This window comes from Pseudophryne corroboree, chromosome 8, assembly GCF_028390025.1.
Source record: "Pseudophryne corroboree isolate aPseCor3 chromosome 8, aPseCor3.hap2, whole genome shotgun sequence".
NCBI lineage: Eukaryota > Metazoa > Chordata > Amphibia > Anura > Myobatrachidae > Pseudophryne > Pseudophryne corroboree.
The window spans coordinates 306206238-306230865 of record NC_086451.1 but is presented as its reverse complement, the minus strand read 5'-3'; the positions used below and the strand labels follow the sequence as shown (position 1 = coordinate 306230865).

At 45.7% G+C, this 24628-nt stretch overlaps 1 protein-coding gene and 1 pseudogene across 2 annotated transcripts in view; both read right to left on the bottom strand.

Moving 5' to 3' along the window:
- RNF128 (ring finger protein 128) overlaps positions 1-24628 on the bottom strand; it is a 372908-nt gene that overhangs the window by 17529 nt on the left and 330751 nt on the right. For both annotated transcript variants that reach the window (XM_063937364.1, XM_063937363.1), the window contains exon 4: positions 7135-7217. In XM_063937364.1, coding sequence (XP_063793434.1) covers positions 7135-7217 — 83 coding nt within the window. The remainder of the gene's footprint in view (positions 1-7134; positions 7218-24628) is intronic.
- Positions 21977-22095, bottom strand: LOC134950151 (5S ribosomal RNA; annotated as a pseudogene).

The following is a 24628-nucleotide window of genomic DNA, read 5'->3' as shown; positions in this document are numbered from 1 at the left end:
TGGCAGACGCGGATGTCGACACGGATACGGACACCAGTGTCGATGACGATGAGTCTAGTCTAATGTCCACTAAGGCCATTTGTTGCATGATTGAAGCAATGAAAGAGGTGTTACACATTTCTGATATAAACCCAGGTACCACTAAAAAGGGTATTATGTTTGGGGAGAAAAAACTACCCGTAGTCTTTCCCCCATCAGAAGAATTAAATGAAGTGTGTGAAGAAGCGTGGGCTTTCCCTGATAAAAGATTGGTAATCTCTAAGAAGTTACTTATGGCGTTCCCTTTCCCGCCAGAGGATAGGTCACGTTGGGAAACACCACCTAGGGTGGATAAAGCGCTCACACGTTTGTCTAAAAAGGTGGCACTACCGTCTCCGGATACGGCCGCCCTCAAGGAGCCTGCTGATAGAAAGCAGGAGGCTATCCTGAAGTCTGTATATACACACTCAGGCATTATACTTAGACCTGCTATTGCGTCAGCGTGGATGTGCAGTGCTGCCGCTGCGTGGTCAGATTCCCTGTCAGAAAATATTGACACCCTAGACAGGGACACTATTCTGCTAACCATAGAGCATATTAAAGACTCAGTCTTATACATGAGAGATGCACAGAGGGAGATCTGCCGGCTGGCATCTAAAATAAGTGCACTGTCCATTTCTGCTAGGAGAGGCTTATGGACTCGCCAGTGGACAGGGGATGCAGATTCAAAAAGGCACATGGAAGTTTTGCCTTATAAGGGTGAGGAGTTATTCGGGGATGGTCTCGCGGACCTAGTTTCCACAGCAACTGCTGGGAAGTCAGCATTTTTACCCCATGTTCCCTCACAGCCTAAAAAGGCGCCGTTTTATCAAGTACAGTCCTTTCGGACTCAGAAAAACAGGCGTGGAAAAGGCGGGTCCTTTCTGTCCAGAGGCAGAGGTAGGGGAAAAAGGCTGCAACAAACAGCAGGTTCCCAGGAGCAAAAGTCCTCCCCCGCTTCTTCCAAGTCCGCCGCATGACGGTGGGGCTCCACAGACGGAGCCAGGTACGGTGGGGGGCCGCCTCAAAAATTTCAACGATCAGTGGGCTCGCTCACAGGTGGATCCCTGGATCCTGCAAATAGTATCTCAAGGGTACAAACTGGAATTCGAGGCGTCTCCACCCCACCGGTTCCTAAAATCTGCCTTGCCGACAACTCCCTCAGGCAGGGAGGCTGTGCTAGAGGCAATTCACAAGCTGTATTCCCAGCAGGTGATAGTCAAGGTGCCCCTACTTCAACAAGGACGGGGTTACTATTCCACACTGTTTGTGGTACCGAAACTGGACGGTTCGGTGAGACCCATTTTAAATTTGAAATCCTTGAACACATACATAAAAAAATTCAAGTTCAAGATGGAATCGCTCAGGGCGGTTATTGCAAGCCTGGACGAGGGGGATTACATGGTATCCCTGGACATCAAGGATGCTTACCTGCATGTCCCCATTTACTATCCTCACCAGGAGTACCTCAGATTTGTGGTACAGGATTGCCATTACCAATTCCAGACGCTGCCGTTCGGACTCTCCACGGCACCGAGGGTGTTTACCAAAGTAATGGCGGAAATGATGATACTCCTTCGAAGAAAGGGAGTTTTAATTATCCCGTACTTGGACGATCTCCTAATAAAGGCGAGGTCCAAGGAGCAGTTGTTGGTGGGAGTAGCACTATCTCAGGAGGTGCTACACCAGCACGGTTGGATTCTGAATATTCCAAAATCACAGCTGGTTCCGACGACACGTCTACTGTTCCTGGGTATGATCCTGGACACAGTCCAGAAAAAAGTGTTTCTCCCGGAGGAGAAAGCCAAGGAGCTGTCATCTCTAATCAGAGACCTCCTGAAACCGAAACAGGTATCGGTGCATCACTGCACGCGGGTCCTGGGAAAGATGGTGGCTTCTTACGAAGCAATCCCTTTCAGCAGGTTCCATGCCAGAATCTTTCAGTGGGACCTGTTGGACCAGAGGTCCGGATCGCATCTTCAGATGCATCGCCTGATAACCCTGTCTCCAAGAACCAGGGTGTCTCTGCTGTGGTGGCTGCAAAGGGCCCATCTTCTAGAGGGCCGCAGATTCTGCATACAGGACTGGGTCCTGGTGACCACGGATGCCAGCCTTCGGGGTTAGGGGGCAGTCACACAGGGAAGAAACTTCCAAGGACTATGGTCGAGTCAGGAGACTTCCCTACACATAAATATTCTGGAACTAAGGGCCATTTACAACGCCCTAAGTCAGGCAAGGCCTCTGCTTCAAAACCAGCCGGTACTGATCCAGTCAGACAACATCACGGCAGTCGCCCATGTAAATCGACAGGGCGGCACGAGAAGCAGGATGGCAATGGCAGAAGCCACAAGGATTCTCCGATGGGCGGAAAATCACGTACTAGCACTGTCAGCAGTGTTCATTCCGGGAGTGGACAACTGGGAAGCAGACTCTCTCAGCAGGCACGACCTCCACCCGGGAGAGTGGGGACTTCATCCAGAAGTCTTCACGCTGATTATAAATCGATGGGAACGTCCACAAGTGGACATGATGGCGTCCCGCCTAAACAAAAAACTAGAGAGAAATTGTGCCAGGTCAAGGGACCCTCAGGCGATAGCTGTGGACGCTCTGGTGACACCGTGGGTGTACCCGTCAGTTTATGTGTTCCCTCCTCTGCCTCTCATACCAAAGGTACTGAGAATAATAAGAAAACGAGGAGTAAGAACAATACTCGTGGTTCCGGACTGGCCAAGACGAGCGTGGTACCCGGAACTTCAAGAGATGATCTCAGAGGACCCATGGCCTCTGCCGCTCAGACAGGACCTGCTGCAGCAGGGGCCCTGTCTGTTCCAAGACTTACCGCGGCTGCGTTTGACGGCATGGCGGTTGAACGCCAGATCCTGAAGGAAAAGGGCATTCCGGAGGAAGTCATTCCTACGCTGATTAAAGCCAGGAAAGATGTAACTGCAAAGCATTATCACCGCATATGGCGGAAATATGTTGCTTGGTGTGAGGCCGAAAAGGCCCCAACAGAGGAATTTCAACTAGGTCGATTTCTGCATTTCCTACAAACAGGAGTGACTATGGGCCTGAAATTAGGCTCCATTAAGGTACAGATCTCGGCTCTGTCGATTTTCTTCCAGAAAGAACTGGCTTCATTGCCTGAAGTTCAGACGTTTGTGAAGGGAGTGCTGCATATTCAGCCCCCGTTTGTGCCTCCAGTGGCACCTTGGGATCTCAACGTGGTGTTGAGTTTCTTAAAATCACATTGGTTTGAGCCACTTAAGACCGTGGATCTAAAATATCTCACGTGGAAAGTGGTCATGTTATTGGCCTTGGCTTCGGCCAGGCGTGTGTCAGAATTGGCGGCTTTGTCATGTAAAAGCCCTTATCTGATTTTCCATATGGATAGGGCAGAATTGAGGACTCGTCCCCAGTTTCTTCCTAAGGTGGTATCAGCTTTTCACTTGAACCAACCTATCGTGGTGCCTGCGGCTACTAGGGACTTGGAGGACTCCAAGTTACTGGACGTAGTCAGGGCCTTGAAAATTTATGTTTCCAGGACGGCTGGAGTCAGGAAAACGGACTCGCTATTTATCCTGTATGCACCCAACAAGCTGGGTGTAGCACAATTCAGCAGGCGCATTCTGCGGCTGGACTGCCGCATCCTAAATCAGTAAAAGCCCATTCCACAAGGAAGGTGGGCTCATCTTGGGCGGCTGCCCGAGGGGTCTCGGCTTTACAACTTTGCAGAGCTGCTACTTGGTCAGGGGCAAACACGTTTGCAAAATTCTACAAATTTGATACCCTGGCTGAGGAGGACCTGGAGTTCTCTCATTCGGTGCTGCAGAGTCATCCGCACTCTCCCGCCCGTTTGGGAGCTTTGGTATAATCCCCATGGTCCTTACGGAGACCCAGCATCCACTAGGACGTCAGAGAAAATAAGATTTTACTCACCGGTAAATCTATTTCTCGTAGTCCGTAGTGGATGCTGGGCGCCCGTCCCAAGTGCGGATTGTCTGCAATACTTGTACATAGTTACTGTTAACTAAAGGGTTATTGTTGAGCCATCTGTTGAGAGGCTCAGTTGTTTTCATACTGTTAAACTGGGTATTGTATCACGAGTTGTACAGTGTGATTGGTGCGGCTGGTAAGAGTCTTACCCGGGATTCAAAATCCTTCCTTATTATGTCAGCTCGTCCGGGCACAGTGTCCTAACTGAGGCTTGGAGGAGGGTCATAGTGGGAGGAGCCAGTGCACACCAGGTGACCTAAAGCTTTCTTTAATTGTGCCCAGTCTCCTGCGGAGCCGCTATTCCCCATGGTCCTTACGGAGTTCCCAGCATCCACTACGGACTACGAGAAATAGATTTACCGGTGAGTAAAATCTTATTTTTTTAAAGTGGCAAACATTTAAAAAAAAAAGGAAAAAAAATCAGGTTGTTTTTGCCTTTTAAGTGATTGACACATTAAAAATCTAGGCAGACTTGCCAAAATCTCACAGGCTATTACTGTACATAAGCTCCACAAGCTCAAAAACAAGCCTACCTGCCAGTAGCCTCCAAAATGAAAATATATATACTGTTACAAAAGCGTAGCGTGTAGCCATGGCTCCCAGAGCAAGCTCATGTCATGCGCCCCCCCCCCACAATATATACACAAACACATCCCCATCCTCAGCCCCCAGACCAGTCACCATCCTCTGTTCCCAGCCGCTCATCTTACTCAGCCACAGCCCCATCTTCAGCTCCAAGCCCCCATCACCTTCTCTGCAGTAGCAACCTGAATTATGCCATGGTAGAGTCCCTTACACACCCACTACTTGAGGTAGCACCATATACACCCTACCATAGGTGTGCGCAGGGGGGGTTCCTGGTGCGCACAGGCACCCCCTAATGTCTGGCACCCTGATCTCACATGCCTGATGTAACGATCGCCGAGCAAGCTGATTACTGTCCCCTCTGCGCTGCACCCTGTCAGGACTGTATTACTGACCGGACGCCTGGGTTAATCAAGGGTGCCACTGCCACTGGCTTTCAAACTCCCAGCTCCACCTCCATGTACAAAAACAGTATGATGTGATTACCCGCCACACGCCCACCTCTCTCCTTCTATGCTATGCCAACGCCAGCCACTGATGAGGATCAGCAACATTGACACGTCACTCGTTTTTCCAGCAGCAGCAGTACTAGTCTGCGACTGTCAGTGTCAGTGAGTGACTGACTTGTAAGTAAGCTGCTGCAGCTTGCAGAGGAAAGAGGGGGAGCCAGACCAGGCTGAGGAGGAGCAGTGTAATTGCAGTGAGTGCCATCAGGGGTGTTTGTTTGGTGCACACCACAACATCTGACAATGTATCTGCTTTATTAGTATTGGTACAATTGTGGACATTTTATATTGCGTTGACAGTCAATAGATGGTGCTAGACACGCCCAAAAGGCGGTGCTAGACACACCCCTCTGATGGTGCACCCCCTAATAAAATGTGCTGCGCACGCCTATGCACCCTACGCGGCTGGAACATACTTGCCTACTCTCCCGGAATGGCCGGGAGGCTTCCGAAAATTGGGTGACCCTCCCTGCCCCCCCGGGAGAGCAGGCAAGTCTCCCGATTTCAGGGGTCCCCCCCTGCCCGGCCGCCCACTTAGCGAGTAAAGTGGGTGGTACAGGCAGGCGATAACGCGATTCTTGTTTAATCGCGTCATCATAGCCACGCCCCCTGCTGTATAGTGACAGTAATAGCAGCATTACACAGTGGGGGCGTGGCTTACATGACACGATCCTGCAGCCACATCCCCGTTCCGCCTCCCCTCTGCATGGCACGTCGCAGCCCGCCCCCCTGCTGAGCCGACCTGGCTGCTCTTTCTTGGAAAAGTCTGCAAGTATGGTCTGGAACCACCCTTCCTATGCCCCTGCTGTTACATGGTTTTACAACAGATCTTACATAGACCTTAAACATAAAAGACACATTGCATTATAGATAACATATAAAGAGAACAATGGCCTTCCCTATATGGACACATCCAATTATAAATTTGACAGTGGTGGTTATAAGACGTGTATAAAAAATTTTTATTTTTTTTAAACAGTTTATATTTAGTAGAAAAGGTTTCCTCTTTTAAATAATACATCATTAAAACCTGCGGGTGGCACTGTTTCCACTGCTGAAAATTAAAAATGTATGAACTACTCCTGTACATAACAGTGGTACTCAAACTCTGTCCTCAGGACCCCAATGTTCTCCAAGTCACCTAGCATAGGTATAGTCAATACTCCCTGACACATTTTAAAAAAGATCCACAGGTAGAGCTAATTTAAACTTGTGATTCTGTGAAGACCAAGTTTGTGAACCTATGCCATAGAAGACAGCTGCTTATCTCTAATCCAATTTCCCCCCCCCATCCAGCCAGAAAGGCAGCCATGACTTTTTTTAAATACACATACATATATTACATAAAGATAGACACACCTACCTTTCTGTATAGGTATTACATTTGGATCAGGATTTACAAATATTATAGACTAGTGGAAAAACACCAGCGCACCACCTCTACATTTACCCAGGTAAACAATGTAAGGTTGACCAAGATGAATATATATCCATTAAGCCAAACAGATACCCGTTTAGTAATCCTATTATGTGCACACCTAGGAAGACTGCACACACAGAATACATTTGTTTGTTGTTTTTTTTTTTGTTTGGTTTCCTTCTAGCCAAAGTTTACATCTGTATTCTATAATAATGATTTAAACAGCCAGCAATCAAAAGTGTGTGTAGTTCAGAATTATATATTCCGATATAGACCTAACTATGGATACCACAAATGTCTGTACATGTATTTGATCATTCAGCATCCTGCATTTGGACATTGAATTTTTCCAAACTATCTTGATCCAGCATCATACTGTATAAAAAGAGAAACATTTTTAACTTCTTCACAGGAAAATCTGTGTTGTCCATTACACACACAGATTATAGATCTATTTTGGTTTAGAGTAAACAAATAAATAAATGAAGCACTTGAGATTTGTTGCGGTGTAGGAATCTTTACAGTTTTCCTGCACATAAATTTCCTTAATTGTAACCAATAATGTGACTCAAGGTCTTAGCAAAAGTGCTTAATGTTAGCAGAAACACATACTTGCAGGTTAAAATGCGTACAACATCATTTGCTTTGTAGCTTTCAATACACACAGCACAGCTATCGCCATCCGGACCAAGTACCTAGGGAATAAGCAGAAAAAACCATAAGACAATTAGATGACGAAAGTATAACACATTGACAATTTTTTTTTTTTTTACAGTACCAAAAAGGTGTTGCTATAAAGATCACACTTGCATTATTTCACGCATATAACGAGTTTTCAAAGCACAACCCCCCCCCCCCAAAAAAAACAAAAACAAACCCAAAGTGAATAAGTTAAAAGATAATATAAGTGAATGAATTTACACAGAAAAACATTTGCTTACAGTAATTTGAAGAGCACTGTCCACAGTGTACATAAGTGTTAAAGTAGGTTGGAAGATCACAGAGGGTGAATGAGGATTAAGGGAATTGGAGCACATTTCCGCAAGTCACAATTTCCATAAAGGTCCAAAATGCTGTGGACCCAAGTTGGAATATTGGGCCACCATGAATATTGGGCCACCATGTTTTATTACAATGGGTCTGCCCAAGCTGCAGCCCAGTTCCTTCATGGCAGCATGCAGTCCCTCTTCAAAGCACATGTGCAAAAAACAAACCTCCTAACCATACACCAGCAGACCCCTCTACTGGTATAGTTGTCTTGTGTGATTGCACAAAATAACACTACTCAACCCAATGCTTGTTGAGCCGATATACCACCACAGGCTTTTTTTTTTTTTTTTTTAATATAAAGCTCCTAGACTTCAGCAAAGGAAGATGAAGTGTTAAAGGGTATGAGAGAGCAGGCCAGGGTGTGGGTACCCACACTTTTAAACAGCACACGTCAGCACTGCCTGACAGCCCGGGCAGATGTGGCAGAGACCTCGCACTGGCAGTACCAGTGAGGTCATGTGTGAGGTGACTCGCAGATGGTTAGACTCACAACCGCTGCCAGCAGAGTGTAACAGATAGAAGTCTGAGATATCTTTCATTTTTTAGTTTAACAAACCCCACATCGCCACTCACATCTTCCTCCAGTGACTAGTGTGCTTAGGCAGCAGCCATATGGTATCACTGGCACAGAATATATGAGGTCTTCCCAATTATTCAATGGTATCCTCATCAGTAGACTGTTCCTTCGAGGCAGGGCCTAGTAAACACCCCCACTGAACAGGAGAAGGAAAATATAGAATCTTTGTGGAATTTTTTTTGTATTGCCTATTTTGTCAGTCACGGGCCCCACAATTTCTGATGGCAGCCCTGTCACACAGTGCAAGTTTTGCAGGTCTCCTCACAGAATCAAAAGTGAAATAATTAGCTCCACCTGTGGACCTTTTAAAATGCATCAGCGAGTAATAAATACACCTGTGCACCTGTTGGGTTAGCTGCAAAAGATGCACTGTGTGGGGTCTTGAGGACCAAGTTTGAGAACCTGTGCCCTATAGACCCTTCGCAAATCCTTAATTGCATGGATTAGCTCCACCTGAAAGAGGAAGATGGGTTCATTTGAACACTTTGCATTGGGACCAAGCTGCTGTACCTGCAGCAGTGACAAACTAATGATCTACGTTTATTACATGAGAAATGGATTTATTCTTACAGTGACACAGAAAGCAGCAATGCATCCACAGTGCAGAAAGCCTGAAACATTTGTGCAATCATTCATTACTCCATCACCACTATACATACCACCACCGCTAGGAGCCCATTCACCCCACTGTCCTCTCAGCGAGTTTGCACCAGATGTACTACAATGCCCATCAAACCTTGTACACTCCAGACTGTCACTGTAATTATGTTTAACCCCTGTTGGGCCTGTTACTGCAGCTACCCCTGAGGGGGCAACCTTAAATGATTTAGGGGTGCTAAAATTATATCTTGCACCCTCCAACCTAAAACCTTTCTGATGCCTCTTGTAGAGCCCATTTATCATACATTGAGGCAATACTCCATGTTCTATAAATACCATTAGAAAAAAAACCAACATTGTTTATTCTTGGAATAAAGTATTTTTTGCAATGCTGTATGATTTACAGTACGTTATTTTGATTAATACATAGGAAGGGGACTTGTCACAAACACAAGCATCACTATAAACATCAGGCCACTTGAATCATTGTTTTCCAATCTCCTGCATAAGTATATCTTGAATGAGCAAGGCAACTGGAGATTTGAAAACTGGTTGAAATAGAAGCGGTAGAGAGCTGGTGAGCTAGACTGGGGCCTGTATATATAAAAAGTAAATAAAGCATATTTATTTTTTAATGCCAGAGACTTTAATGACTTTGTTAGCTTCACCAACAAAAGCAAAAACAAGCCCTCTTGCTGGCTAAAATGCCCGTTTTCCTAAAAAAAAAAAAAAAAAAACACAAAAGAATTTTTTTTTCCAGCCTTTTGATAGTTCGTGTCCTAAACCAATAACTGGACAGATGGGCTGCTACACATGGGCCAGCGTTGTGTACTAAGATACCAACCAACCAGCTCATGCTGTGTTACAGGCTGTGTTTGAAAAATGACCGTTAGGAGCGGATTGGCTGGTACTTTATCACCATGCTATTTAACACTCTCCAAGGCTTGATAAATCTGTGTTTTATGCCTTGAAATACAGTAATAGCCACACACAAAGCAGCCATGAATTTCTGACATGAAGTGAGCAGTCCTGTCATGCTAAGTGGTGTTAAGAGGTCAGTTGATGTATTTTAGCACAGTCCAGTGAACCCTGAGATATTATGAACGTCATAGCAAATACAAATAGAGGCGTTATCAAGAATCTGATGAAAGACTATCTTCCTGGAGCAGAGTTTTGCACGCTGTAGAAAACAGGTCTAGCTAGTCTTGAACAACAAGCTGCCCCTATGTGATCTGTAAATCACTAGAGGGATCTGCTGCTGTTGCAGGAGGAAAGCAGTTTTCCTGCAGTGACTCACAGCTCTGCTCCCTCTAGAAAAGCCTGTTTACAAGACAGTCACAAATTCCCTCAGCAAAAAAATAAATAAAACCAACATAATTGAAAAAAGGAACAAAGAAAGTTTAAACTTATTAATTCTCATTATGAGAGGACAGGCATTATATAGAGAACTATATTAAAAATACAGTTTGAGGTCTTGTTACTGTTCAGATTTGTAGGATTTTCATATACATTTGGATAATATGGAAAAAAAAATGGTGTTAATAGACAGCCTACATCTCGTTTCCATTACTGGAGGAGGGGGAGACACAGTGGGCACTGACTCCTGAAAGGAAGAGCCTATTTATTGGCAGCCAGCGAGGATTACGCAGGGCCATGACAGAGGCGGAACGTATTCCAGCTCCTAATACAGCCGACAGAACGCAGTTAGTTCCACCCTATTTAGGATGACTTTAGCCACTGGGTCACGGAGAAGAGGAGCCAGAGGTAAGAAAGGAGGCCAGAGGCCCCTCTCCTCTTCTCCAACCGGACTGCTGCCTCCCTCATAATGGCCTGTGGCTGGCCACAGGTACTATAATGAGTCAGTCTGACTCATCAGTACTGCTCTGACTCATTATCAGCACTGCTCTAATCTGCAGCAGGCTGCGGGAACCAGTGCAGTGCACCGGCTGAACAGCTGATCGTTCCTCCCCTGCTTCAGACATATGGGGGGGGGGGGAGATATCCTATTAGCAGCAGTAAACTAATAGGATCACTGGAGGCCTGTCCTATTAACCCTGATGCCGGCATCCTTTTTCTCCCTGATACGGATACTTGTCAGGGTATGCACGCAAAGCATAGTCCCAGTTAAGCAGCCAGTGAAGCTGCGATAACACATAGGATCAGTTACTTATCCCTGATCCCATGTGTTTTTGTGCGATCACTGGTCCAATTCCGTCCATTAAAAATCTCTATTTGCATACCACGATAATGACCATTGGTCATTAATTGTGACATCCGCCCATTTCTAATGGCTGAAATTGCATCTGAGCTAATTGGATACCGCCTATAGGGGGTAATTCCAAGTTGATCGCAGCAGGAAATTTTTTAGCAGTTGGTCAAAACCATGTGCACTGCAGGGGGGGCAGATATAACATGTGCAGAGAGAGTAAGATTTGGGTGTGGTGTGTTCAATCTGCAATCTAATTTGCAGTGTAAAAATAAAGCAGACAGTAGTTACCCTGCACAGAAATAAAATAACCCACCCAAATCTAACTCTTTCTGCACATGTTATATCTGCCTCCCCTGGAGTGCACATGGTTTTGCCCAACTGCTAAAAAATTTCCTGCTGCGATCAACTTGGAATTACCCCCTTAGTTTGTTCAGTAAATAGGGTTATCAGCAAACATAGTGGCAGAGATAAATCAGCACCGCAGTTATTCCACTGCATAACATGCGAGAATACCTATATGGTACAAAATATATTTAAGTGATGCGAAGATGAAGAAAAGTTAGGTCATTTGGATGATGTTGATACTAGGTCAGGTGGCTTTTGATAAGCAAGCCCATAACACTTTAGCTATATTATTCACTTTTTTGTGTGTTTTTAGTTCTAGAAAAAAAGATTTTACATATTTTTCCAGTGTTATGACCACTTCCCGTTTAAAGCTTTTTAAAATTATAATCTTTAAAAAAAAAAACACCAAAAAAACAAAAACTATATTTCATGTGTTATCCATGCTGTGTACAGTGAAATATATAGGGCCATCTTTATTTCAGCAGCAGGTCAATTCAGCCTATGCCAGGTATGTCCAAACTGCGGCCCTCCAGCTGTTGTGAAACTACATATCCCAGCATGCCCTGACACAGTTTTGCTGTCAGAGAATGTTAAAGATGTGTCAGGGCATGCTGGGATGTGTAGTTTCTCAACAGCTGGAGGGCCACAGTTTGGACATGCCTGGCGTAAGCTCTGGTACCACACACCTACAATTGTAGACTGCAATGTTTTCAATCACCCATATACTCGTCATTTAGCAATTAGGGGTATAGTCCTGGAATCTGTTCACATTGGGTTACTTCCCAATGTGAAAATCAACAGATGGCCCAAAATCTAGAGAAATCCTGACAAAATTCAATGTGAAATCCAAATAGAAACACACCATCAAGCACAATTTAACTTGTCGCATAACATGTTCTGATCAGATTTGATCACGCCAAGATGGGGTTTCCCAAACACGTTCGCATTGGATACAAACTTGTGACACTGCTGTGTCTGCTGCTGGAAGCTGATCTTCCAGCAGCTGCGGTGCCCAGCCCTCCCTGGCAGCCCCTCGGGTGCCCTGGCATTGTCTGCATAAGGCCAGTGTACAGTGGGATCGAACACCAGCCCAGGAAATTTATGGAAGCAGCCCTAATAGGGCGGAGTCTGTTGAGGGGGAGGAATCTGTCAACAGGGCGGGGTCACTCCTCAGAGGTCCTGAGTTGGGGCCTCCTTTGCTTTATGTTATGCTAATGTTTACCTGCAACTTTATGCATATGCTGCTACAATGCCCTTCCCTTACGTACATTTGTACGTCTAAATATACAAGGACTGATATGCCCACTTTCAGTGTTTTTCACTTTCACACACTACATACAGCACAATGGGTGTGGATCATTAGATCGACAATGTTTAGGTCGACCACTATAGGTCGACAGTCACTAAGTCGACAGGGTTGGAAGGTCGACAGGGTTTCTAGGTCGACATGTGCTAGGTCGACATGAGGGTTTTTTCTTTTGTTTCGTTTTCTTCGTAGAGTGACCAGGAACCCCAATTAGTGCACAGTGTCCGCTCGCCATGCTTCAGGCAAGGTGCCTCGCTTCGTTCGGCACAGATTACCATTCCAATCGTAGTCCACGTGGATCGTTAAGTATGAAAAAAAGTGAAAAAATCATGTTGGCCTTTTGACATGTTGACCTAGCACATGTCGACCTAGAAACCCTGTCGACCTTCCAACCCTGTCGACCCTGTGACTGTCGACCTAAACATTGTCGACCTAGACAGTGTCGATCTTCAGACCGGATCCCCAGCACAATACAGGGAGGAAGCACACAAAAAGTAGTGAAACCCAGACACAGGGGACCAGTGCAGCGGAATCTGTCCCAGTGGCCAATCCGCCCCTGGCTGTGGCTTTCCTTCTCTCCCCTGGCAACAAGCACTGCCAGGTGCAGCTGCAAGATACATTCCTGACAGGGTCACCCAGTAGCTTGGGCCGACTTCACAGCAGCTCTGTCTCCCCCCTCCCAGCAAGCAGCCATGGGCTATCATTAGGATTGCCCTTTGCCGCTTGCTGTTCTTCACAGTCCTTCAAGAAGAAGTGGTATGAAATGATGTCTTTATATAGTTATGGATGATGCACATAGATGTATATATAAACCCCTACAGATTTGTTTTTGTTCTTTTTAATCTGCAGAGACAAAGCAGATTTTTCTTTATCACTGCATATCAGATCTAAAATCACTACATAAGTTATCGAAATTTGCTATTAAAATATTGCACTTGACTTGTCAAAGTCGAAAAATATTGTTATACATATCCATTGTACTAACCCCTCATGCACATGCACGCTGCTCGTGCACCCGGTCCCCCGTGCGTACACATACCCGCAAGTTGCGTAACAGACGCTCCGGCGACTCGTGCGCATGATATGTGTATCTACGGCGGAGTTTGTGAGCGTGTAGCGTGCGACTCGAACGTAGCATATTTAACCCAAATAGTGCATTTTGTAGATATAGTTCCCTTAGATCATGTCAGCGAGTAATGTTAGTTTAAACAGTTCCTGGACAGAGAGATTCGTCTTTGCATGATAGGAAGGGTCAGACAAAGGTTGGTAGGTGATGTCTGGTATCCAGCTGTAGAGTATTTTTAGGGTAACATTCCGGTGTTAGCTAGGAAAAGATCGCTTGCTCCTGCGCATAGTTATGTACAAAAGTAGATTATGAACATTAACTGTATTTGCTGTAAATTACACATGCGGCGGGAATCCAGAGGATACCTCCCACCAGAACAGTTGGGGAAGGACATCGCCTACCTGTTCAAATCCACCTATGACCTTTGCTGTAATGTAGGGACACATCCCTGTGTCCAATGAACAATGAGATTACAGGGACCATTGTATTGTATATGCATGTTGTGTATAAAAAGACCACTGTTGCCTGGCCAGCACACAAGACTCTGAAGGCTTTCTCCCTGATAGCTGAGGACTGGTCCAGGACGCGCTTACGAACCATTCCCCACGTATGTATATTCTCTGTAGCCATTATTCTCTATTATTCTGTTTAGATTTCCTTGTTAGCCTGTAGTGTATAACCTGTATCTGTTTACCCCTTTTCTCTGAATAATCCGCTGCGGTGTTAGAGCCCAGTGGTTTACCACAAACCGGTGTTGTGTTTTCACTTTCCTGCAAAGGGCTTTCTTAGCGTCTCAATCGCTATAAGGTGTATAAGCATTGTTAAGGTTTTCAGATATTACATCGTTGCAGTACTAGACTGCTAAGGTTTAAAGTATAAGCACACCCTTACACTGTTTCATTACTTAAGGTTTACTGTATATCACTCTGTGTGCGTCCGCGCCGCGTGTACGTTGTACCCACGGCGTCTGATATGCTAATAGCGTACTGAGTACCGTACTGATAAGCTAACAGTGTGCTTAGTACGAAGCGTGAATCCGTGTGCGTACGTGCCGCTCGTGCGTCGCGCCCACGGCATAGCGTCGGATACGCTAAGTGCGTATCCATACGGTACTCAGTACGCAAATAGCGTACTTAGTCCGTAGTGTGTGTAATAAGTCTAGCGGCCATAGCGGCTCCACGGTAATAGTGTATAGCTTTATGTTTTAAGGTAATATTTGACATTATCAGACTATACTGGCTCAGACATGTAAAAAGTTAATTTACAGATTTGCTGGGCATTCTTATAGGCCGTACACACTGGCCGATTTTCTGAAAGATATGAACGATCTCGTTCATAAATGAACGAGAACTCGTTCATATCTTTCAGTGTGGAGACTCCAGCGATGAACGATGCGCGTCCCCGCGCTCGTTCATCGCTGGTCTCCCGTCGGCTGTGCATGCAGGCCAATATGGACGATCTCATCCATATTTGCCTGCACTTCAATGCAGCCGCGTGACGGGGGGAGTGAAGAAACTTCACTCCCCCCGTCACTGCCCCCCCCGCCGCCGGGTCGCTCGTCGGCCGTATCGGCCGTCGGGCACCTCGGCGGCGCATCGGGAAATGAGTAGGGCCCATTAGAGAATATGTGCATGTGTGACCTGCCTAGCTTTAGTATAAGCAGAAAACCTGACTTGGGCTTTTAGTGCCAGTTGGCAAAATGTATATTTAACAAAAAAAAAAAAAAAAGTGAATAAAGATTTAAATAAAATAATTTTCCGCATGGATTTTCTGTCATTACCACCAGCCTGACCTGAATATTACATGGAATATTGCAGGAATGAATTGTACCATTCATTTACAATGCGGAAGTGAAAATTAAAAAGAGCTGGTGGAGATTACAGTCTAGAATGCCTGGCAAGCTGATGATTTGTGAGGCAATACTAGTAATGTAATAGGTTGGTAGATTATACTAACCATCTAGAAGTTTGTGAGGCTATTCTGGCCATCTAGCACCTTGTGAGGCTAGATTGTTGTAATGTAATAGGTACAGCTACTACCGATAGCTGAAAGACCGATCACTGTTATGGTGTGTACACATGGTGAGATCCTTGCTATGCCCGATTTTCACTTTGCGATTTCCCCTGAACTCCCCGGAACCCAGCACCACCGATTTTGACTAACTTTTCTCATACGTCCTAGAGGATGCTGGGGACGACATCAAGACCATGGGGTATAGATGGGATCCGCAGGAGACATGGGCACTCTAAAGACTTTTCATTGGGTGTGAACTGGCTCCTCCCTCTATGCCCCTCCTCCAGACCTCCGTTTTAGAAATGTGCCCAGGTCGACTGGATGCACTCTGAGGAGCTCTACTGAGTTTCTCTGAAAAGACTTATGTTAGGTTTTTTATTTTCAAGGAGATCTGCTGGCATCAGACTCCCTGCTTCGTGGGACTGAGGGGGCAGAAGTAGGAACCAACTTCCTAAAGAGTTTCATGGCTCTGCTTCTGGCTGACAGGACACTATTAGCTCCTGAAGGGAACTGAACGCTAGCCGTGCGTAGATGCTCACTCCCACAGCATGCAGTCACCCCCCTCACAGAGCCAGAAGTCAGAAGACAGGTGAGTGTTAGAAGACAGATCTTCAATCAAGAAAGTGATGGCTAAAAAGGTACCACGCAGCTGGCGGGAACGCAGCGCGCCATGTTGCCCACACATACACAGGCACTGCAGGGCGTGGGTGGGGGGGGAGGGGTGCCCTGGGCAGCATGAAACTTATGGAAACTGGCATAAATAAGGGGCATAAGTTGCTGAGGCACAGTCCTATCCCCGCCAGGATAAAAAATTACCTCATAAAAGCAGAGTAGAAACACACCATTGAAGAGTGGAGCTTCCGCCTCAGTCAGCCAGCACACTGCTCAGCGCCATTTTCTCTCTCTCCTCAGGCTGCAGAGACAACACTGGTCCTCCTCCACTACTGAACAAGTATCAGGGTGCAAAACAGAGGGGGCCACAGTGAATTTGGTGCTATATAATTGTGTGATTAACATTATAAAAGTGCTGAATGTCAGTGGGCATTTTGTGTTCACAGACATTGTGTTACTGGTGCTGGGTTGTGAACTGGCAAAATCCTACCGGTGTCCCTCTGACAGATTTTACTGTGGGTCTGTCCCCTATAAATCCCGGAGTGTCTGTGGTGTGGTTCTGCACGTGTGTGACATGTCTGTGGCAGAGAACTCTGTGGAGACATGTTAGGGACACAGAGGTGTAATATGACACCAAGGCCTGACTGGGTGAAAGGTTACATGATAGTGTGAATCATATCAGTAAGAGGTTGGACTGAATCTCATACAGAAAATGAAAATAATCTGTTGAAGATGTGATCTTTCATCCACAGGGACCTTTCTTGGTCACATACAAATTTGCACAAGTAGTACAAACTGATACCGACACGGACTCTGATTCTTGTGTCGACACTAGTGATTCCAGGGGAATAGGTCCTAAGTTAGCAAAAAAGCATTCAAAACATGTTTTAGCTATAAAGGAGGTGTTAGAAGTTACGAAGCCCCCTCTTTTACCACAAGGAGAGGGTGTTCTTTAGTAAAGAAGTAATGTAATTTTCCCTCCACCTCAGGTCTGATTTAACCTGAAAAGAAATTTCTGATTCCCAAAAGGATATCAGGCAGCTTACCTTTTTCCAAAAAAGGTGGGAGTCACCCCGCATATTAGACAGGGCCCTGTCATAAAAGAGAAAAGGTGTTTCTCCCTGCGCCTGGAATGGCTTCACTTAAGGAGCAGACAGACTGCAAGCGAGTGAGGTGATCTACTGACAGAAAACTTGTCATTAGACATTGACACAATAGATGGAGACGAGATACTCTTAACGTTAGGTCAAATCAAAGACGCTGCTGCGTACGTACTAGAAACCATTAAATATATTGGTCTCTTGGGATCAAGAACCGATACCATGGCAGTATCGGCTCGGAGGGCGTTGTGGATTCGCCAGTGGAATGCTGATGCAGATTCCAAAAGAAATATGGAGGCTCTCCCGTATAAAGGTGAGGCCTTGTTTGGTGATGGGCTGGATGCGTTAGTCTCGGCGGCTACCGCAGGTAAGTCGACATTCTTGCCTTATGCTCCTACACCGGCGAAAAAGACATCACTTTCACATGCAGTCCTTTCAGCCCAACAAATACAAAAAGGCCAAAAGGTTCCCCCTTTCTTTTTTGCAGGTAGGGGGAAGGGGAAAAGGAAAGAAATCCACAGCGTCTCCCGACCACCCCCGCTTCTGCCAAATCTGCAGCATAACGCTGAGGCTCCCATGCGGGAGTCCGCTCGGGTGGGAGCATGTCTGAAACTTTTCAGCCAAATCTGGATTCAATCTGGCCTGGACCAATGGGTCTTACAAATAGTGTCCCATGGGTACAAACTAGAGTTTCAAGACGTCCCACCATGCCGATTTTTCAAATCGATCTTGCCAGCTTCTCTTCCGGGAAGAGAGGCAGTAACAACGGCAATTCAAAAATTATGTCAGGATCAGGTCATTGTCCTGGTACCCTTGGCACAGCAAGGAGAAGGTTTTTATTTAAGCCTCTTCGTAGTTCCGAACCCAGACGGCTCGGTCAGACCGATTTTAAACCTGAAAAATCTGAATCTCTACCTGAAAAGGTTCAAGTTCAAGATGGAATCCCTGAGGGAAGGTATTTCCAGTCTGGAGGAGCGGGACTTCATGGTGTCAGTAGACATAAAGGATGCTTACTTGTATGTTCCGATTTATCCTCCTCACCAAGCTTATCCGAGATTCGCAGTACAGGATTGCCATTACCAGTTCTAGACGTTGCCATTCGGACTCTCCATGGCACCGAGGGTATTCACCAAGGTGATGGCAGAGATGATGGGCCTCCTTCGTTAAAAAGGAGTCAATATAATTCCTTATCTGGATGATTTCCTGATAAAAGCGAGATCCAGGGAACAGTTGGTGCAGAACATCGCACTCTCCCTGTCAATACTCCAACAACACGGTTGGATTATGAATTTTCCAAAGTCGCAGTTGGAACAGACAACAAGATTGTCCTTTTTAGGGATGATTCTGGACACAGAAGTACGGAGATTATTTGTTCCAGTGGAAAAGGCTCTGGAAATCCAGAAAATGGTCAAACAAATATTGAAACCAACAAGGGTGTCGATCCATCAATGCATTCGGTTGTTGGGGAAAATGGTAGCGGCCTACGAGGCCATACAGTTTGGCCGATTTCATGCCAGAGTATTCCAGTGTGACCTGTTGGACAAGTGGTCCGGATCCCACCTACACATGCACCGGAAAATAATCCTGTCCGCCAAAGCCAGGATTTCGCTCTTGTGGTGGCTACACAGTTCTCACCTACTAGAGGGACACAGGTTTGAGATTCACGACTGGGTCCTAATAACCACGGATGCAAGTCTCAGAGGCTGGGGAGCTGTCACACAGGGGGAAAGCTTCCAAGGAAAATGGTTCAGTCAGGAAGCCTGCCTTCACATAAACTGTTATGAACCACAGGTAGTGGTTCATTCCTATTTTATGTTTTTAGTTCTCTTGCAGGCCAGGATTTCCCTTTGCTCTGGTTTAGAAGATTATTGTTTTTCTGTCAGTGGTGAGTCTGTGTAATTGCAGCCTGTTTCCATGTGGTTGGCCTCACCTGTCTGCTAATTGCATCTTGTCAGTTTGGAGTCATGCAACAGGGCAGCTGCACGACATAATTAATTAGGCCTCTCTGTTATATGCTGGCTCAGTGCAATTCACAGACGCTGGTGATATTTCCTGAGTTCCAGACTTCTTGAGTTCTGAGCTAGTCTCTGCCAGTTCCTGAGCTCCTGTCTAGCAGTGTCAGTCTAGCTGCTTCGAGTGTCGGTTCCTGTGTCGATTCCAGTGTCTGATCCCGTGTCCTGCCGTGAAGCATTCCTGTCCAGAAGTCCTGTGGCTTTGTCTGTGCCTGGTCGAATATCTGGCTTCTTGGTGTCCACCGGTCTGTCGTTTGGGATTCTGCCTGTCCTCCAGTTCTGAGAGTCTGTGTCGGCTACATTGGGGGTTCCTGTCCGTTTGCCAGTATTTGTACCGGTTCCGTGAGTAGCGGCTTTGCCGCGTCCGTCGGCCTAGGCCGCTGTATTCCTTTGTTATATTTAGTTACTGGTGTTTTGCAGAGGATTCTGCTTATGCTGTCACCGCCGGTACACAAAAGTATTGTGTCGGTGTGTGGACAGCATTTCCTTTGGTTGTTCTCTTCCTTTGGCGGCAAGCTGCACATACATTTAGTTTCAGGCTAGTCAGTAGCCCCTGGCTTTGGTTGTTTCAGTTAGAGGTCCCCTTGTTATTACTCTGTCTCAGTTCACGCTTTGTCTCCCTTTAAGACCTGCGGGGGCATCTGAGTTGGGCAGACCTAATCCGCCCTTCAAACGCGGCTGCCATGGGCCCAAGAAACCATAGTCATGCAGGCGTGAACTGACCACACGGGTAAAACAACGGAGGTAGGGTGCTAGGGGCTATTTCCACACCACACCTTGTTTCAGTGTCACGTTCTGGTGCTCAGGACTCACTACGCAACATCTCCCTTGTTCGGAGCACCAGGAACCTAACATAAACGTTCTGGTATTGAGAGCCATTTACAACGGCCTTCTACAAGCGGTACATCTTCAAGATCCCATGCAGATCCAGTCGGACAATGTAACAGCAGTCACGTACATAAACATGCAAGGTGGAACGAAAAGCAGAGCGGCAATGGCAGAGGTGACAAGGATTCTCCTCTGGGCAGAAAGACATGTTAGAGCTCTGTCAGCAATTTTCATTCCGGAAGTGGACAACTGGGAAGCAGACTTCCTCAGCAGACACGATCTCCATCCAGGAGAGTGGGGCCTCCACCAAGAAGTCTTCGCAGAGGTGACAAGTCTTTGGGGAGTTCCTCAAATAGACATGATGGCATCTCATCTAGACAATAAGCTTCAGAGATATTGTTCCAGGTCAAGAGACCCTCAAGCAATAGTAGTGGATGCACTGGTGACCCAGTGGGTGTTTCGGTCGGTATATGTTTTCCCTCCACTTCCACTGATTCAAAAAGTTCTCAAAATAATAAGAACAAGAGTTTGAGCAATCTTCATTGCCCTAGACTGGCCAAAGAGGGCTTGGTATCCAGATCTTCAGGAGTTGCTCATAGAAGATCCTCGGCCTCTTCCTCCGAGAGGACCTACTACAGCAGGGGGCGTGTGGGTATAAAGACTTACCACGGCTACGTTTTACAGCATGGCTGTTGAGCGTCGGATCCTAGCCCGAAAGGGTATTCCTAAGGAAGTCATCCCCACTCTTATTCAGGCCAGGAAAGGAGTAACGTCTAAACATTACCACCGTATTTGGAGAAAATGTGCGTCTTGGTGTGAATCCAAGAAGGCTCCTATGGAAGAGTTTGAGTTGAGACGTTTTCTCAATTTTCTGCAGGCTGGTGTGGATGCGGGCCTTAGATTGGGGTCAATCAAGGTCCAGATTTCGGCCTTATCAGTTTTCTTTCAAAAACAATTGGCCTCCTTTCCAGAAGTTTAGACGTTCGTGAAAGGGGTTCTGCACATCCAGCCTCCATTTGTGCCTCCAGTGGCACAATGGGACCTTAATGTGGTGTTGCAGTTCCTTCAATCAGATTGGTTTGAACCTCTGCAGGAGATAGAATTGAAGTTTCTCACTTGGAAAGTGGTGATGCTTTTGGCCTTGGCATCCGCAAGGCGGGTGTATGAGTTGGGGGCCTTGTCTCACAAGAGCCCTTACCTGATCTTCCATGAAGATAGGGCAGAGTTAAGAATTCGTACTAACAAGGGGAGAAAAATAAAGCTCTTGTGTGGGCGCACTCTTATACAAAGAAGAATTCTTCGATTATATGTCAAGAAAATATTTTTAAGACATATGTTTATTATTCAATATTAAAAATAATTACCCATATATGATCCAAAAAATGTGAATAAAGAAAGTTGTGAAAAAATGTTAAGATGTTCTGGTCTGTTTTTCACAAGGAGTGATTAGAAAGGTTGTAGACACCTGATTGTCTAACCCCCGTTTCTCCTGACCAGTACAAATAGTCTGTATTAATGGGACCAAGGAGAGGTCAAGATTGTGTCTTAAAAAGGGACCACTTCAATTGGGCCAATACCATACACTTTGCTGGTCACCAGTTAATCCACATATACATATATTAGGTATATTAACATTGCCTGACGCTGAATTTATGTATGGAGAGAGAGAAAAGGAAAAAAAGATTAGTGGCGATACTGCTGTTGGTGTTCACCCTTTAAAAAGGGGAATAGTTCCTACTCTACAACACCAGGTATTCCCAGGAAGTCTCCTCTCCAGGTACTGACCCAGCCCAACGCTGTTTGGCTTCCAAGATCGGACGAGATCGGGCATTGGCAGCGTGGTATGATAGTAGAGGAGCTATATACCAATGAGAGTGCACCTATATACGAATGGTAGAAATTATAGATTTTAAGAAAGAAGAAAGTATAATATGTGGATCTGCTTTCCACGTTAGGCAAGGTGCAACAAACACCACTGCTGTGGCGTAGTGCGCCCTGGATCGTGGATGAGAGTCCACAGAAAGATAGTAAGCCAAGAAGGGGATTACAGAGAAAATTATATCTTTTACAATTTTGCTAATTATTGGTAAATCTAGTGGGAGTGGGAAACTCCAAAATGGTCTCAAGCGTCAAGCAGATTTGTAAACAAAATAAAGGTCAAGCATACATTCTCCTGTATGTAGACACCTAATGGTATGATAACCAGAGATCATTCATTGATTAGGCACAGGTTAAGCCAAACTTTCAAATAGAGTTCAATTATTGCGCTGCTGATTTAAGATGTAGGAATTAGAGATGAGCGGGTTCGGTTTCTTTGAATCCGAACCCGCACGAACTTCACTTTTTTTTTCACGGGTCCGAGCGACTCGGATCTTCCCGCCTTGCTCGGTTAACCCGAGCGCGCCCGAACGTCATCATGACGCTGTCGGATTCTCGCGAGACTCGGATTCTATATAAGGAGCCGCGCGTCGCCGCCATTTTCACACGTGCATTGAGATTGATAGGGAGAGGACGTGGCTGGCGTCCTCTCCATTTAGATTAGATTTAGAAGAGAGAGAGAGAGAGAGAGAGAGAGATTGCTGTGATACTGTAGATTAGATGAGAGTGCAGACAGAGTTTAGTGACTGACGACCACAGTGACCAGTGACCACCAGAGACAGTGCAGTTGTTTGTTTTATTTAATATATCCGTTCTCTGCCTGAAAAAAACGATACACAGTGACTCAGTCTGTGTGCACTGCTCAGCCCAGTGTGCTGCACATCAATGTATTGTATATAAAGCTTATAATTGTGGGGGAGACTGGGGAGCACTGCAGGTTGTTATAGCAGGAGCCAGGAGTACATGATAAATAATATTATATTAAAATTAAACAGTGCACACTTTTGCTGCAGGAGTGCCACTGCCAGTGTGACTAGTGGTGACCAGTGCCTGACCACCAGTATATTAGTAGTATTGTATACTATCTCTTTATCAACCAGTCTATATTAGCAGCAGACACAGTACAGTGCGGTAGTTCACGGCTGTGGCTACCTCTGTGTCGGCACTCGGCAGGCAGTCCGTCCATCCATAATTGTATTATAATATATACCACCTAACCGTGGTTTTTTTTTCATTCTTTATACTGTCGTCATACTAGTTGTTACGAGTATACTACTATCTCTTTATCAACCAGTGTACAGTGCGGTAGTTCACGGCTGTGGCTACCTCTGTGTCGGCACTCGGCAGGCAGTCCGTCCAACCATAATTGTATTATATACCACCTAACCGTGGTTTTTTTTTCATTCTTTATACCGTCGTCATACTAGTTGTTACGAGTATACTACTATCTCTTTATCAACCAGTGTACAGTGCGGTAGTTCACGGCTGTGGCTACCTCTGTGTCGGCACTCGGCAGGCAGTCCGTCCATCCATAATTGTATTATAATATATACCACCTAACCGTGGTTTTTTTTTCATTCTTTATACCGTCGTCATACTAGTTGTTACGAGTATACTACTATCTCTTTATCAACCAGTGTACAGTGCGGTAGTTCACGGCTGTGGCTACCTCTGTGTCGGCACTCGGCAGGCAGTCCGTCCAACCATAATTGTATTATAATATATACCACCTAACCGTGGTTTTTTTTTCATTCTTTATACCGTCGTCATACTAGTTGTTACGAGTATACTACCATCTCTTTATCAACCAGTGTACAGTGCGGTAGTTCACGGCTGTGGCTACCTCTGTGTCGGCACTCGGCAGGCAGTCCGTCCAACCATAATTGTATTATAATATATACCACCTAACCGTGGTTTTTTTTTCATTCTTTATACCGTCGTCATACTAGTTGTTACGAGTATACTACTATCTCTTTATCAACCAGTGTACAGTGCGGTAGTTCACGGCTGTGGCTACCTCTGTGTCGGCACTCGGCAGGCAGTCCGTCCATCCATAATTGTATTATAATATATACCACCTAACCGTGGTTTTTTTTTCATTCTTTATACCGTCGTCATACTAGGTGTTACGAGTATACTACTATCTCTTTATCAACCAGTGTACAGTGCGGTAGTTCACGGCTGTGGCTACCTCTGTGTCGGCACTCGGCAGGCAGTCCAACCATAATTGTATTATAATATATACCACCTAACCGTGGTTTTTTTTTCATTCTTTATACCGTCGTCATACTAGTTGTTACGAGTATACTACTATCTCTTTATCAACCAGTGTACAGTGCGGTAGTTCACGGCTGTGGCTACCTCTGTGTCGGCACTCGGCAGGCAGTCCGTCCAACCATAATTGTATTATAATATATACCACCTAACCGTGGTTTTTTTTTCATTCTTTATACCGTCGTCATACTAGTTGTTACGAGTATACTACTATCTCTTTATCAACCAGTGTACAG